Here is a 17,867-nt window from a genome sequence, read left to right as displayed (position 1 = left end):
GCACCAAAGGGAAATAGTAGAGTACCAAGGGAATTACATGTAAATACCTTTTTATATATGTCATACATTTATGCCAAACAAGGTAACATTTCTAGTTGTTGGGTGTGTGCGCATATTCCTATTCACTCAAAGGGAGGGATTCCCTTGAGGTCAGTTCCCTTGAATATCTCGGAAATGGCTGAGTGGATAATTAATCAAAACAAAACAGGCAATGCGTTTCATGATAGGGAAAACTGAGCACGTAAATGGAAGTCAGCAGGTTACAATCTGACTACCTTTGAAGGGGGATACCAACCATGCTACAATAATTCCAAACGGCCCCCATTTTTTGTCATCACTAATACAACGGGAATAGAAAGACCGGGGGAATCGGTCTGTCTGATTAGAAACATCAAAGGAGGCCAAAATATGGGGTATAGTAACTGCTCCCGGAATTATAATATAATCAAGCCACGGAACCGTCCAAACTGGGCCGATGTGGGAATTTTTAACATAACGGGGATTCTGAATAAAACAGATGGAAAAGCCTGGACAGGCCCTGGAGTGTTGCTGACAAAGAAACAGCTAACCTTCATTGCCTATAATGGCACCTATTGGGTGTGTGACCACAAGGCCTACCCCTTGGCTGCCCCAGAATTGGACAGGATCCTGCTATTTAGCCTACATTGTGCCTTATATTTATCCTATAAAGTCACTTTCGGAACATTTACACCGTCCTAAGAGAGCTATCACAGAAACAGAGAGGTTCTTTGCTTTTCTGATCCCCAGGTATGGGACCGCCAGACTGGCAAGGGAATCCATTAACATGGCATCCGTTGTGGAACGGGTAGCCAATGATACCTCAGAGGCCCTAGTTAAAATCAATGCAGAAATGGTAGCAATCCGCACAGCAGCCCTACAGAATAGACTGGCCCTTGATTACATCCTGGCTGAAAAGGGAGGTACTTGCGCCCTACTCGGAACTGAGTGTTGCAATATATCCCAGATAGCTCCGAAGAAATTACCCACTTAGCGAAGCATATCCAAAAGGAGGTAGAAAAACTTAAGCAACCCCCATCATTCACTTTGTGGAGTGGAGCCACTGAATGGCTAGGTTCAATAGGAACTTCATTGGTGGAAGGTTTAATTCTATTTGTTGTAATTGTTTTACTTTTATATTGTTTGTTTATGTTGATTAAATGTTGTTGCGACCAGGCGGCTGTAGCTGCTGTCCCGCAGGTGAGACACCTTGCAGGTCCCAGCAGACCGTCTGTACGTGGCACAGGGGTATGTTATGCTTAAGGGAAGGTTGTTTCCTGGTTGAATTAAGATATTGATTTGGATTAAATTGGAATAAGGTTAATTAATCTACTAAAACCAGACTTCCATTGTGGCCACGATGGAACTCAGGTTGGTGTAAATTTGTGTGGAAGCTACTAGTCCGGACATGTGGCGAAACACATCAACAAATTTTAGAAGGAAACTCTATGAACATGTATGAAATTATTTTGTAGAATGTTTAAGCAGCGATACCTGATGTTTTATGATTCAGTTTGTGAAAGAATCAAAGGGGGGATTGATAGAGAATTCAAACAGGCTGCATTTAGAAGGTTGAGAAAACACAGACTCCCAAGTCTACGTGTGACTGAGCACATTGCACTAAGTCATCCAGCAACTTGACATTTTAGGACTTTTGGGTAGCGAGCCAATTAAAGGTTAAAAGACTATCAAATGAGCCAATAAGATCAAAGGCGGCAAGTTATTTTCTGTAAATTGAACCAGGTATAAGTACAGCCATTTTGACCATGTGGTCTCAGAAGGACAAAGGCCTGGCTTAAAGCCAGAAGCTTGTTGCTGCTGCCAAAATAAAGTTACATTAAAACTACAACCGGAGTTCGTATTTCATTGGAAATTAAGAGGTCTAACACTTTGTTGTCCAGTGAGTGAGTTAATGCTGTGATGAATGGATTTCCCTTTGGTGCAGTTGCGCTGTAATAAAATGATTGTGTGTGTGAGATCTTGGACAAATTGCCTTGCTGGTAGCAAATGTATGCCGTGTTATCGAATAAAAGATGTATTTGACAACTAAGTGCTCAGGCAAACTCTCATTGGTCATCTGGAGCAGTTTTAGTGGATCATAATTAGACAATCATGAGGAACATAATGGGAATCTAATAGTCAACAAGCGGCAAGCTGGAGAGAAATGGGAAAGAGAGAGAAAATAATGATTCAAGCAATTAAAGGCAGAGAGCGAACCAAGCTTAAAGGAGCAGCCCACCTTAATTTGAGAAGCAATAGCGATGGGATCTTCAACCAACCGGCACAGGCCCTGGCTGAAAGAAGGGAGCTGGTTAGTGAATTAAACCCGTTACTATTTCAAATCAAAATGAAAACTTTCTTTTGAAAAAACGATACTTTATTAAAAGGTACTGACATTTAATTCAGTCTGCATTTGCAATCTCGGCATAAGTTTTCATTTCTTTTTTTTTTTAAAGTTATACAGCAAAACTCGACCCTTGCCGAGAGCCACCCACGGCATTCTGCACACTTTACCTAGGATTACATGGGATACACGGCACAAGAAAGGCCATTCGGCCCAACCAGTCCACGCCGAACAGATGCTTCAGAACCGATTTATTGTACCGTCCCTGGTCTGGCAACAATCTCAGCTGTGGGATTGTCCAGAGTAGACACACTTGTACAGCCCGTTGAGACAGTTTTACGTCCCAGATTGACCCGAGCCTGTAGACAGGACTCCAGCAGATTGATTCCGGAGCTGCTGCTACTCGTTTCTGGCTCGGGTCGGGGGGGGATGGGGGAAGGAGTATCTGTCCAGAAGTGGGGGGGGGGGGGGAAAGGTCCCGGTTGGAAGGGGGGGGTGAGTAGGAGCATCTGTCCAGAAGTGTGGGGGGGGGGGGGGCCCTGTGTGAGGGAAGTTTGGGGGGGGTGGGTAACAGCATCTGTCCAGATGTGGGGTGGGTCCTGTGTGAGGGAAGTTTGGGGGGGGGGGGGGGGTAGGAGCATCTGTCCAGATGTGGGGGGGGGTTTCCTGTGTGAGGGAAGTTGGAGGGGGGGGCGTTGTGTTCCAGTTGGAGGGAAGTGTCCTGTTGACGGGATGCTGGGGTCCAGTTGTTCAGAGGTACTTGCCCCTTTGTGTAGCCCTTAATGTGTAGCCCTTAATGTCCAACAGCTCGCCCACTACAGGCTAACTCACTGTTGGGAGGCCAGCTGCACGTTTAATACTACAACGCAGGGATACACAAGTCAACCCTTTGTAATAAGTTATTTGCCTTAACGCAACTTTCTTTTCTGAACCCATAAAATAGATAACTTTTCTCTGTTCGTTGACAACAAAATACAGGTTTAACTTCCTAAAAATATAAGTTTAAAATTTTAAATACATCTCTTCAATTGTAATGGTATTTTTTGCGGCTCTCCTGTTCTCATTGGAGTATTCCACCGATGATTGACCAGTTAACTTGCGCCATCATCTAGCGGAACATATCATTTGAAAGGAGGTTGTTGCGGGGGTAAGATGACTTTTATAAAACCATAAACCGATTGAGGAGTTTAAAGTTTTGAATTCCCACCTTCTGCGACCACTTGCTGCTGCCACGTTATTCGGACAGCCAGAACTAGTGATGAGTGCTGACCATTGCACCGGTCAGAAAATAACCCATCGGCGTATGGAGAGGCCAGGTCTTTCAGCCTGGGTTGGATCTTATGGAGGGACAGAAGGCAGTTCACCATACGGGAAAGGAAATTGCTTCACACTAACTTGAGAGAGCCAGACAAAAGGCCACAGCTTCAAACCAGCAAAAGTTAACGGCAGAAAGTTCTTCATTACATAGGGAATGATCCGTAGATGGGATGGGCTTCTGGTGGAGGCAAAAACACTGGGGTCTTAACAACTGGATACTACAATGGGCGAGGGGAGGGTCCACCATTGTCTTGTGATGATGCAAATCCCTCCTTGGGCTGGAGAGATAATTTTATGACACGTACAACCCAATATTGTAACAGAGGTAAAGCCTGCTTGCGACCCTAGTGACAGTGCGTTCAACCAATAATCAATCAGCAGTTTCAGTTCTTATTTGAAAGGCAGACAAGCCACACTGCTCGTCAAAATCAGTAGAGAAGTCTGCGGTTCCACATACTGGGACCGAAGGGCTCAGCTGAACTGGAAATGATGTGACGTAGCAAAGTCATTGTTTATTGAGCACAGGCTGCAATGGTCAGGATTTTCATACAACGTCCTGTTCAACAACGGCCAGGAAGTGAAGGAGCTCAGCCCAGACGTTTGACCATGTAGGGCCCTTCCAACTCATAACCAATCTTCCTGTAGTAGTTCCTTGTACCAACACCTGAAATAGAAAGGAAATCACGTGAATACAAATTCAGGTAGAGACCACAAGTTCCATCACCTGCTGGCCTGTACGCTGGCTCACACCCCACTGGCTGACAGCCCACTAGCCCACAATGCACTGGCCGGTTCGCTGGCCCACACCTCACTGGCCCACACCAGGCAAGGACGATTGGAAGGTTTACAGCAAGTAATTTCCCTCCCCAGATCGAGTGCATGAACAGGTTTTAGTGAGGAGCTACAGTTTGCTGCGTCGATACGTCAAGCACCAGTGGCGTTTCCTGATGCTGCCGCTGGCCGTGTGTGGAGTGACCGGTTTACTGGGCTCACAGGTCTCAGTGCTGAACCCAACAGCCCAAGTTCTGACTGACTTTCCAATTTGTAATTCGATCCATTTTGACTTCAGAAGCCAGAGAGGATAGATCTCCCCAAACGTCACCTAATTCCAGCCGAAGTCCCTCACCCCAGTGCAAATTCATCCCTCACCCAGCTAAAGACGCTTACCCCAGCGCAAAACCTTACCAACCACCTCCTCCCCCCTCCGCCCCCCCCCCCCCACACCAATAGATGAGGCATTGTGTGCAGATTGTTAACAGGTTTATTGGGTTTAAAGTGAATAGTGACAGTATTGTGACTTCTGGATTTCATGCACCCCAACGATGTCCCTTGTAACACACGCACTGAGCTTGCATGCAACCAGGGTGTTGGAAGAAAGTGATCCGTCTTCCCTGAGTTCCCTCTCTCCCTCTCTCTCTCTCTCTCTCTCTCTATGCTCCCCCCGCCCCCAGCTCTCTCTTTGCTCCCCACCACCCCCACCCCACCAAGCTCTCTCTTCACCTGCCTCTTGCTCTCCCCGGGGCTGCGGGAGGCTCAGGGGATGTGTTCAGCTGTTCAGTGGAGGCAACATAGTGTTGGACGCATGCACAGAAAAGGGTTAGTGGGAATTGTGATGGGGGGGGGCGGCGATATTTGTCCTAACTCTCGCTTCCAGAGACCCATGCGCAGAAGGGAGACTTAGTACAAATGGTTACTGTTGAAAAGATAAGATACACATACATATGCCCTCACAAACACCTATCCACACACTTCCCGCACACCCCACACAGATATACAATCCCTACACACTATTTTATTAAAGGCAAGAGACTCGGATCTGTGGAGGTGTAAAAGTATTTGGGTGGCCAGGTACAGACACCACGAAAAGCTCGTTAACAGGTTTAAAATGTAATCACAGGGGGCTGGAACTAAGTGATCCTTGGTTAGATCCCGTCTCGAGCGCTGCCTTCAGTTCTGGGATAATCGTGGAGTTTAAAATTATGAAAGGATTGAATAGAGAAACTATTTCCTCTGGTGGCAGTGTCCAGAACAAGGGGGCATAATCTTATTAGAGTTAGGTCATTTAGAAGTGAAATCAGGAAGTAAAGGGTATTGGAAATCTGGAACTCTCCCCAAAAAGGCTGTGGATGCTCAGGGTCAATTGGAGCTTTCAAGACGAAGATCGATAGAGTTTTGTTACGTAAGCGTAAGGGTGTCAAGGGATATCATCATCATCATAGGCAGTCCCTCGGAGGCGAGGATGACTTGCTTCCATTCTAAAAGTGAGTTCTCAGGTGACAGGTGGGGCAGACAGTGGTTGAAGGAAAGGGTGGTCTCGGGGAGCCTGGGTTGACGCATGCTCCTTCCGCTGTCTGCTCTTGGTTTCTGCTTGTTCCCGGCAATGGGACTCGAGGTGCTCAGTGCCCTCCCGGATGCTCTTCCTCCACTTTGGGCGGTCGTGAGTCAGGGACTCCCAGGAGTCGGTGGGGATGTTGCACTTTGTCAAGAAGGTTTTGAGGGTGTCCTTGAAGCGTTTCTTCTGCCCACCTCGGGCTCGCTTGCCATGTTGATGCTCCACGTAGAGCGCTTGCTTAGGGAGTCTCATGTCGGGCATGTGGACGATGTCTTTCACATGCCCTTCCCAATGGAGCTGATCGAGCGTGGTCAATGCTTCGATGCTGGGGATGTTGGCCTGAGTGAGATCACGGACGTTGGTGCATCTGTCCTGCCAATGGATTTACAGGATCTTGCGGAGGCAGCGTTGGTGGTACTTATCAAACATTTTGAGGTGTCTGCTGTATATAGTCCATGTTTCTGAGCCATATAGGAGGACGTGTATCATTACTGCCCTGGTGCTGGATGAGGGGTCCTGGTCTTCAAACACTCTCCTCCTCAGGCGACCGAAGGCTGCGCTGGCGCACTGAAGGTGTTATTGGACCTCGTCGTTGATGTCTGCTTTTGCTGATAATAGGCTCCCAAGGTATAGAAAATGGTCCACGTTGTCCAAGGCCTCGCCGTGGATTTTGGTAATTCGGGGGCTGTGCAGAAGGCGGGATCAGGTTGGTAGAGGACCTTTGTCTTATGGATGTTTAGCGTAAGACCCATGCTCTCGTACGCCTCGATGAAGGTGTTGACAATGGTTTGGAGTTCATCCTCCGAGAGTGTGCAGACACAAGCGACGCCTGCATATTGTAGTTCAATGACAGAGGATGGGACGACCTTGGATCTGGCCTGGAGGTGGCGGCGGCCGAACAGATTCCTATCTGTTCCAAAATTTAGCTCCACTCCGGCAGCGAGCTTGCTAAGGGCGGGATGTAACATTGCAGCAAGGAAGATCGAAAAGAGCGCTGGTGCGATGACACAGCCCTGCTTGACTCCGGTCCGGATGTGGATTGGGTCTGCGGTGGATCCGGTCTGCGGTGGATCTGTTGGTCTGGATCACGGCTTGCATGTCATCGTGGAGCAGGCAGAAGTTGGCGACAAACTTTTGGGGGCAGCCGAAATGGAGGAGGACGCTCCATAGTCCCTCGCAGTTAACACTGTCAAAGGCCTTTGCGAGGTCAAAGGTGGCCATGTACAAGGGTTGGTGCTGTTCCCTGCATTTCTCTTGTAGTTGTCGCGCGGTGAAGATCATGAAGCTATGAAACAAAGGCGGGTAAATGGAGTTAAGCTACAGATCAGCCATGATCTAATTGAATGGCGGAACAAGCTCGAGGGGCTGAATAGCCTCCTCCTGTTCCCACATAAAGACAACTTCCTGCCCCCACACTTAGACACCCCACCCTCACACAACTAGCAGCATCCACATGACTGGAGCAGGCCCATCCTCAGCTAAACTGTGCCCAGCCCAGTGACAGCTGTAGGGAGAAGAATCTGAAGGTCAGCGAAAACTCTCAGCATGATGAGTTACTGCCGTCAGGAAAGCTGGGCGAGGGGAACAATCAGAAGAATCATTAGGAGGAGGAAAATAAAAGATCGATATTGTTAGCAGACATCTGTGTTTCGCAATAAACCATAAAAACTCAGCAGTGGCAGCAGTTAATCTTCCCGAGTACAGGATATTAGCATTACCGGAATTCTATTGACGCAAGTACCTCACACCCCAGTGAATACAGGAAATTCAGCCTCAGAGAGGCAGCACATTAACCCCAGCCGCAGAGGCATCTTTCAGCTTTCAAAATGCATTTTGAACATCTATTTCTGACCAGTAACAATCAAACAAAAAATATATCTACACGTTGGCTTAAATTGTGTAAATCGCTTTTTGCTAAACTACCCTCTCTCCTCTGGGCTCGACTCAGACTGAAGGTGTCTCTCTCACTGTTGGCTGTAAGGATCCTGGTTCGAAATGAGCTTGGGCAATCGCAGCTCGGGTCCACATGGCTATTTTATTGTTTTAGTGAAGGTATGCACAAACTCTCTCCCCCCAAAAGCTGTGGATGCTGGGGTTCAATTGAAGCTTTCAAGACAGAGATCGATAAATTGTTTTGAGGTAAGGGCACCAAGGGATACAGAGTAAATGTAGTTGAGATACCGATCAGTCATGATCTAACAGAATGGCGGACAGGCTCGAGGGACTGAATGGGCCTCCTCCTGTTCCTGTGCAACAGGCTCGAGGGGCTGAATGGCCTCCTCCTGTTCCTGTGTAACAGGCTCGAGGGGCTGAATGGCCTCCTCCTGTTCCTGTGCAACAGGCTCGAGGGTCTGAATGGGCCTCCTCCTGTTCCTGTGTAACAGGCTTGAGGGGCCGAATGGCCTCCTCCTGTTCCTGTGTAACAGGCTCGAGGGGCTGAATGGCCTCCTCCTGTTCCTGTGCAACAGGCTCGAGGGGCTGAATGGGCCTCCTCCTGTTCCTGTGCAACAGGCTCGAGGGGCTGAATGGGCCTCCTCCTGTTCCTGTGTAACAGGCTCGAGGGGCTGAATGGGCCTCCTCCTGTTCCTGTGTAACAGGCTCGAGGGACTGAATGGCCTCCTCCTATTCCTGTGTAATAGGCTCATGGGGCCAAAAGGCCCCCTCCTGTTCCTATGAACTAAGCAGGAAAAAGAAAAATAATTTCTCTCCTGCTCTCGGGCTCCCTGGCCCTCAGGTTTTCTGCTCTTGAACGGGTTGTTTGGAGGGGTGCAGTGTGGATCAGACTGATACCTCTCCCATTGTGAAGAGCTTGTACCCTTCGGTTACAAACTCAGTCCAGTACTATGCAGCAGTGCTCTGATGTCACACAGCGCACAAGATCAGGCTGACATCATCCCACTCTCAGTTATAGAGGGCAGTGATGGGGTTATGGCACTGGGCTCACACCCCAGAGGTTGCACCATGGAAAGTTGTGCAATTGAATTGAATAAATCCGGTAATCTTTGAGCTAGCACCAGAACGATGACCTGGCATCCTGACCTAATGTGACCACACGACATGCTTAACTCTCAAACACCCTCAGGGCAATCAGTACTGCCTTGTCAGTGTTCATCTTTAGGGGCAGTGAGAAGCTTTGAAGAGTCAGTCCTTGGGGAGATTGAAAGAGTTAGCTGGAGTCCATGGTGATGAACACATTGTACATGTCTGCGGAAGGAAAGGGGCTGATTGTTGAAATGACCACATCCCATTCCACGCTCTCTCTAGCTCTGGGAGATCAGTGACGGCTTTTATCAATTGTAAGAACATAGGGCTGGAGAGGTACTGAATCCGACCAGATCCGAACCCCTCGATTAGGTTAGTCTTTTAACGATTACAAGAATCTTGAGGAATAAAGTCATCAAATCGTGTTATAAACTATGGTTAGCAAAATTACAGCCCATGGGATTAAAGGGACAGTGGCAGCATGGTTACCAAATTGGCTAAGGGACAGAAAGCAGAGTAGTGGTGAACGGTTGTTTTCCAGGGGCCGGTATTAGGACCACTGCTCATTCTGATATACACTAATGATCTGGACCTGGGTATTCAGGGCAGAATTTCAAAGTTGCAGACATTATGAAACTCGGAAATGTAGTGAACAGTGAGGAGGATAGCAACGGGCATCAAGAGGACATAGACAGACTGGTGAAATGGGAAGACACATGGCAGATGAAATTTAACACAAAAAACTGGGAAATGATGCAATTTAGTGGGAAGAATGAGGAAAGCCAATATATGAACTACACAGTACAACTTTAAACAGAAGCAGAGACCTGGGGGTGTAGGTACACAAATCGCTGAAGGCGGCAGGGCAAGTTGAGAAGGCTGTTTATTAAAAAAAAGTGTGTTTGATCCTTGGCTTTATTGAAAGAGTGAGTATAACAGCAAGGAAGTTATGTAAAAGTTTTATAAAACTTTTGTTAGGCCTCAGGTGAGGTTGTGTGGGCACCACACTTTAGGAAGATTGTCAAGGCCTTGGAGAGGGTGCAGAAGGGATTTACTGGAATGGTACCTGGGATGAGGGACTTCATGCGGCAAAGCTGGGGTTGCTGTTCTTAGAGCAGACAAGGTTAAGAATCATGAAAGGCTTTGATAGAGTAAATAAGGAGGAACTGTTTCCAGTGGCAGAAGGATCGGTAACCAGAGGACACAGATTTAAGGTAATTGACAAAAGAACCAGGGGTGGGATCAGGATCATTTCTTTATGATGTAGCCAAGTTGAAGCAGAGTGAATAGGAACATTCAAAAGAGAGTTGGATAAATATTTGGAGGGAACAAATATGCAGGCCTATGGGGAAAGAGCAGGGGTGTGGGATTAATTGGATGGCTCTACCAAAGAAACTGCACAGGCATGATGGGTTGACTGCCCGCTTTCTGTGCTAGGATTAAAAACTTAGAAAATAGTGTGCAAAATGCTAAACAAGTTCATCGGTTTACATGGTGGGAGGCAATGCTAGTTCAGTCACTGCTCAAAGAGTTGTGAATTCCAACACTATTTAGAGTTACTGAGCTTTCTGTGGGGAAAAACTGCAGCAGAGGTTATGCAGAGTCAACTAGGAAATCTATATTCACAGGATCGTTAATCATTGCAATTGTAACATCTGCCAGCCCTTATCTTGTAATTACACGAGTGGCTCTCTTGGTCAGAAGGACCCTCTGAACCCAAATGTTAGAGCATATCGTCATGTACTGCGTCATTATGTAAATGTTCTCCCGTTGGGAGGGAGTTATGGGGGAAGGGAGCAAATAATGTTCATCCTATTAACTGCAGCTCTGCACTTCCAAACACTGCATATATCTGCAGGTACAGTAACTATACCTCACTGTGAAAGCCCTGTACAATTAATATTTTGTTTTGAAGTGCAGCTTCAGGGAATTAACTGGTGCAAATCAACAGTCTCTTTCACAGCTCAAGCATCACGGTGTGGGACTGCAGTCACAATTCAGCTTCACACCTCAACTCAGTTTAATTTCAATCAGTGAAAGCAGCCCGAGATTCTGGTACACTTCAGCAGCTTTGGATGAGGAACTATTCATAACTGGATGACTGAAGTACCTCAACCAAAAGCTCCTGGCAGAACTCTCTGGATGCACGACTTTATTTAATAATATGTATACACACGCATATATCAATGACTTAGATGAGGGGACCAATGGTAATGTAGCCAGGCTATGTGGGAAAGGAAGCTGTGAGGACATAAAGAGGCTTCAAGGGGATATAGTTATCATGGGATATAGGCAGGTACAGTGAGTGGGCAAGAACATGGCAAATGGAATATAATGTGGAGAAAGGCAAAAGTTATCCACCTTGGTAGAAAAATAGAAAAGCAGAGTATTTTTTTCTTAAATGGTGAGAGATTGGGAAATGTTGGTGTTCAGAGATCTGGATGTCCTTCTACACAAATCACAGATAGTTAACATTCAGGTACAGCAAACAAATAGGAAAACGAATGGTATGTTAGCCTTTCCTGTAAAAGGATTGGCGTGTAAGAGTAACGAAGTGTTACTGCGATTATATAGGGTCATGGTGAGACCATACCTGGAGTACTATGTGCAGTTTTGGTCTCCTTATCCAAGGAAGGATATACTTGCAGGGAGGTGCAACAAAGATTCATTGGACTGATCCCTGGGATGAGGGGGTAGTCCTATGAGGAGAGATTGGGTAGATTAGATCTATATTCCCTAGAATTTACAAGAATGAGAGGTGGTCTCATTGAGACGCACAAAATTCTTAAGGGGCTTAACAGGGTAGATGCAGGGAGGATGTTTCCCCTGGCTGGGGAGTCTAGAACTCGGGGTCATAGTCTCAGAATAAGGGGTCGGCCAATTAGAACTGAGATGAGAAATTTCTTTAAAAACAAATTTGTTCCTGGGATGTGGGCATCACTGGCAATTGTCTTGAGAAGGTGGCGCTGAGCCGCCATTTCAGAGGGCAGTTAAGACACACGCATGCGTCTGTTCAATAGAGTTTTTATCTTGGGGATGGGAAGGGAGTGGGCTCTTAAGGCGAAAGCGCCTTGCGATCAACGTTCCCTTTAAGCTGCACGCCTGCGCAGTGCTCTGGAGATCCTGTGCAGCTGGCTCACACTGGCTTATAAATGTGCGGAATTTTGAAAGGGCCGCATGGTCCAAATTAAATTGAAGGGAACATTGCTTGGGACGTTTTATTACATTAAAAGGTGCTATATAAATTCAACTTATTGTTGAAATGCTTGCCATCAGTCCATCTTTTAAAAATACTTTTTTGACTCCTCTGGATAAGAATGTTTGCTCCTTTGAAATTAAAGCTTCACTCAATCATTGCGACTCATTGTTTCAGTATATACAGAGGGAAGGCGACCTGCGGTTATTTAGAGCTGGACATCCCACAATCATTCTCGTCACTCTTCCTCAAACCATCTTCAACGCACCAATGCTGTTTAGTGGACGTTCCCCCTAAAGCTTCCTTAAAATGACAAGAGTGTTGTGTTGTACCGTGGATCCCACGAGGAAAGTTCTGGTCTCTGCTGCGCTATCAGAGGAAAGTCTAAGGCAGTTTGTGTTTCCTCAGAAGTAATGAAAGAAAACCAAGACACTGAGGGGCCGTGGAAACACAAGGTTCAACTGGTCTGTGAAACAATATTTGTAGTTCACTTCACAATAAGGATGTCCTGGAGCAGACCCAAAAGCTAACAAAGATCGGAATGGATGTTGCGACAAGGATTGCAGCAGTCAGCAGTCAGCAGCCGGTACTGTTCCGTTCACTGCTCTTGTAATGAGAAGGAAGCATCTCATTAAGGCCCAGGAGCGAGAAGTTACTCTGGAACTACAAGCTGCCCTGTCGACAGCTGGTAATGGGAGATCTCATTAACCTTCAGATACGGTATGGGTGTGTTAGCCAGCATCGCGCCAATCAATAGGCGTCAATAAATACACAACACGGCCTCTGAACATATCACCGCGATTCCAACGCTGCACAATTAAGTCAGTAGGGCGTCAGCTCGAAAAGGGAATTGAGTGTTGCTTTCAGCATAGACCGATCAGCTAGGGTTTCGTTCCACAAGGTTAGCAGCTCCCTGCCATTTGCACTAGTACCAACAATTCACGAGAGACAGCGAGTGCTTCTGAGCTGCTCAACCATAGGAGCCATCACATCAAAGTTTAACCATTTCAGGTTTAAAAACTCCCAGAGCCGACTTTGCACGTGTCGGGATCAGTGCAGGAGAATCAGTTCACGTTCTTAAGATTCAACTGGAAATTAATGCTTGCTGTATGGTCGGAACATATCGCTGAATATCTCGCAATGTGTGATGTGACCGGGGATATATTACATAGGTATTAACAGCACGGAAACAGGCCATCCGACCCAACTGGTCCGTGCCGGTGTTTATGCTCCACGTGAGCCTCCTCCCACCCCTCTTTGGGGTCAAGTTTCGGCCTGAGTTTCTCCTATGGAGAGAGGCGGGTGGGCGTGGAGAGAGGGAAAAGAGGAACGGAGGTGGGGTGGGGCAGGAGAGGGGGGGGGTGGGGGAGGAGAGGGGGGGGTGGGGGAGGAGAGGGGGGGGTGGGGGAGGAGAGGGGGGGGTGGGGGAGGAGAGGGGGGGGTGGGGGAGGAGAGGGGGGGGTGGGGGAGGAGAGGGGGGGGTGGGGGAGGAGAGGGGGGGGTGGGGGAGGAGAGGGGGGGGTGGGGGAGGAGAGGGGGGGGTGGGGGAGGAGAGGGGGGGTGGGGGAGGAGAGGGGGGGGTGGGGGAGGAGAGGGGGGGTGGGGGAGGAGAGGGGGGGTGGGGGAGGAGAGGGGGGGTGGGGGAGGAGAGGTGGGGGAGGAGAGAAACGGGGGTGGGGGGTGGGTGGGGAGTCTGGTTTCCCACACGCTCCTTCCGCTGCCTGCGCTTGGTTCCTGCATGCTCTCGGCGTTGAGACTCGAGGTGTTCAGTGCCCTCCTGGATGCACTTCCTCCACTTAGGGTAATCTTTGGCCAGGGACTCCCAGGTGTCGGTGGGGATGTTGCACTTTATCAGGGAGGCTTTGAGGGTGGCAACTTATTTATATTAAAATGTATTTGGCAATTATTCTCCCATTCTTTAAGTTTAATAATGTCGTCTTGCATTTTGTTGCAGCCTTTCTCCGTATTAACTGCAGCTCCCAATTTGCTGTAATCTGCAAATTTTGAAATTGTACTTGCGATTCCCAAGTTAATATCGGTTATGTAAATGGACAGGTACAAAAAATAATTAAAATGGTTGGCCTTTATCTCAAGGGGGCTGGATACAATGCTACATAGAAAAAAAACAAAAAAAAACATAGAAAATAGGTGCAGGAGCAGGCCATTCAGCCCTTCTAGCCTGCACCGCCATTCAATGAGTTCATGGCTGAACATGAAACTACAGTTGTATAACACTCTGGTCAGACCCCATCTGGAGTACTGTGTTCAGTTCTAGGCACCTCAGGAAGCCTTGGAGAGGGTACAGCACAGGTTCACTAGAATGATACTGAGGTTTAAATTATGAGGACAGGTTTCTCAGACCAGGCTTGTATTCCCATGAACATAGAAGATTAAGGGGTGATCTACTGAGGTGTTTTAAGATGATTAAATGATTTGAAAGGTTAGAGGGAGTAAAACTATTTCCTCTGGTGGGAGAGTCCAGAACATAATAGGAGCAGGAGTAGGCCACCTGGCCCCTCGAGCCTGCTCTGCCATTTAATAAGATCATGGCCGATCTGATCTTGGCCTCAACTCCACTTCCCTGCCCGCTCCCCATAACCCTGGACTCCCTTATCATTCAAAAATCAGTCTATCTCCGCCTTAAATATATTCAATGACCCAGTCTCCACAGCTCTGAAATAGAGAATTCCAAAGATTCACGACCCTCTGAGAAGAAATTCCTCCTCAATTCCATTTTAAATGGGTGACCCCTTATTCTGAGACTATGCCCCCTAGTTCTAGATTCCCCCACAAGGGGAAACATCCTCCCGGCATCTACCCTGTCAAGTCCCCTCAGAATCTTATACGTTTCAATAAGATCACCTCTCATTCTTCTAAACTCCAATGTGTATAAGCCCAACCTTTCTTCATAAGACAACCCCTTCATCTCAGGAATCAACCTTGTGAACCTTCTCTGAACTGTCTCCAATGCAAGTATATCCTTCCTTAAATAATGAGACCAAACTGTACGCAGTACTCTAGGTGTGGTTTCACCAATGCCCTGTACAGTTGTAGCAGGACTTCTCTGCTTTTATATTCCATCCCCCTTGCAATAAAGGCCAACATTCCATTTGCCTTCCTGATTACTTGCTGTACCTGCATACTAACTTCTTGTGTTTCATGTTGAAGGACCCCAGATTCCTCTGAACCTCAGCATTTTGTAATCGCTCCCCATTTAAATAATAATTTACTTTTTTATTTATCCTACCAAAGTGGATAACCTCACATTTTCACACATTATACTCCATCTGCCAAATTTTTACCCACTTAGCCTATTTATATCCCTTTGCAGATTCATTGCGTCCTCCTCACAACTTGCTTTCCCACCTATCTTTGTATCAGCAAATTTGGCTACATTACACTCAGTCCCTTCATCCAAGTCATTAATATAGATTGTAAACAGTTGAGGCCCCAGCAATGATCCCTGCGGCACCCCACTAGTTACAGTTTGCCAACCGGAAAATGACCCGTTTATCCCGACTCTGTTTTAGGATATAACGAGCATGGTGGATAGAGGTGTACCGATGGATGTGGTGTATTTAGATTTCCAAAAGGCATTCGATAAGGTGCCACACAAAAGGTTACTGCAGAAGATAAAGGTACGAGGAGTCAGAGGAAATGTATTAGCATGGATAGAGAATTGGCTGGCTAACAGAAAGCAGAGAGTCGGGATAAATGGGTCCTTTTTGGGTTGGAAATCAGTGGTTAGTGGTGTGCCACAGGGATCAGTGCTGGGACCACAACTGTTTACAATATACATAGATGACCTAGAAGAGTGTAGTGTAGTGCAACAAAATTTGCAGATGAGACTAAGATTAGTGGGAAAGCGGGTTGTGTAGAGGACTCAGAGAGACTGCAAGGAGATTTGGATAGGTTAAGCGAATGGGCTAAGGTTTGGCAGATGGAATACAATGTCGGAAAGTGTGAGGTCATCCACCTTGGGAAAAAAAAACAGTAAAAGGGAATATTATTTGAATGGGGAGAAATTACAACATGCTGTGGTGCAGAGGGACCTGGGAGTCCTTGTGCATGAAACTCTTTTTGGATCCTTGTGCATGAAACTCTTTTAGGAGTTAACAGAAAAACATTAAACCGTGCCCCCCGATCTGGGGGATCCCAAAAGGTTAGTTTGCAGGTGCAGCAGGTAATCAGGAAGGCGAATGGAATGTTGGCCTTCATTGCGAGAGGGATGGAGTACAAAAGCAGGGAGGTCCTGCTGCAACTGTATAAGGTATTGGTAAGGCCGCACCTGGAGTACTGCGTGCAGTTTTGGTCACCTTACTTAAGGAAGGATATACTAGCTTTGGAAGGGGTACAGAGACGATTCACTAGGCTGATTCCAGAAATGAGGGGGTTACCTTATGATGATAGATTGAGTAGACTGGGTCTTTACTCGTTGGGGTTCAGAAGGATGAGGGGTGATCTTATAGAAACATTTAAAATCATGAAAGGGATAGACAAGATAGAGGCAGAGAGGTTGTTTCCACTGGTAAGGGAGACTAGAACTAGGGGGCACAGCCTCAAAATACGGAGGAGCCAATTTAAAACCGAGTGAGAAGGAATTTCTTCTCCCAGAGGGTTGTGAATCTGTGGAATTCTCTGCCCAAGGAAGCAGTTGAGGCTAGCTCATTGAATGTTTTCAAGTCAAAGATAGATAGATTTTTAACCAATGAGGGAATTAAGGGTTACGGGGAGAGGGCGGGTAAGTGGAGTTGAGTCCACGACCACATCAGCCATGATCTTGTTGAATGGCGGAGCAGGCTCGAGGGGCTAGATGGCCTACTCCTGTTCCTAATTCTTATGTTCTTATGTATAAATACAAGTTGTTAATAGGCAGGAAAAATAATTTAACAATTTAGGTGACGACCTATTTAGGCCTCTTACATTTCTCAACAAGATACAATGCAGACTAGTTCCTTGTGTGACAATGGGTTTCACGCCCCACCCACAGTTACCTAACCTTCCAGACTCAGCATCCATTTCAATAACTTCAGATCATAACCACTGCCCGTTTTTTCCCAGACAGCAACAATTGGTAATGATCTACTGTTGCAATTTACAGCTCCTCTTGACCCATCTTTTGTTTCTTTACTTGTCCCAGTACCATCTCCTTTTGCCTTTCACCATCATCCCATTTATCATATAAATCACTGCTGCCTATCACAGACCTTCCCTCATGTTCTTTCCTCCCCTCCCCCCCATTCCCTGCACTTGACTAAAAACTGCAAATCTCTAACTTCTTCCAATTCTGACGAAAGCTCATCGACCTGAAACGTTAACCGTTTTCTCTCAACAGATGCTGCCTGACCCGCTGAGCATTTCCAGCCCCTCAATACGCTTCTTTCAACTCACTTAGGGAGAATCTTTCTTCCTATTTCTGAATTCTTTTGTGACGATGGGAGCTGTACGAGAACCACTGTTTCAACGCCGTAACAACCCGTCCACATTTCCCCTCCTCTCTCGACACCCATGCCTTATGTTAGGGTCCAATTGGTTGATTTAAGCTGCTCTCTGGTGGATATTCTTCACATGAGCACAGACAGCAATTGTTGGCAGTCCAATCCACCTGGAGGTGCCACCAAGCCAAACCCGGCTCTCTCTCACATCACGGATCATTGGATAGCAAGCAGAAGTAGGAG

At 47.0% G+C, this 17,867-nt stretch overlaps 1 protein-coding gene across 3 annotated transcripts in view; it reads right to left on the bottom strand.

Moving 5' to 3' along the window:
- Positions 1-2,373: 2,373 nt before the first annotated feature.
- Positions 2,374-17,867, bottom strand: part of elp3 (elongator acetyltransferase complex subunit 3) — a 210,368-nt gene continuing 194,874 nt past the window's right edge. For all 3 annotated transcript variants that reach the window (XM_070884784.1, XM_070884782.1, XM_070884783.1), the window contains exon 15: positions 2,374-4,343. In XM_070884784.1, the coding sequence (XP_070740885.1) occupies positions 4,267-4,343 (77 nt within the window). In that variant the 3' untranslated portion in view covers positions 2,374-4,266. The remainder of the gene's footprint in view (positions 4,344-17,867) is intronic.

The sequence above is a fragment of the Pristiophorus japonicus genome, chromosome 7, assembly GCF_044704955.1.
Source record: "Pristiophorus japonicus isolate sPriJap1 chromosome 7, sPriJap1.hap1, whole genome shotgun sequence".
In the NCBI taxonomy this organism is placed as follows: Eukaryota; Metazoa; Chordata; class Chondrichthyes; family Pristiophoridae; genus Pristiophorus; species Pristiophorus japonicus.
This window is presented reverse-complemented; position numbering and strand designations above follow the sequence as displayed.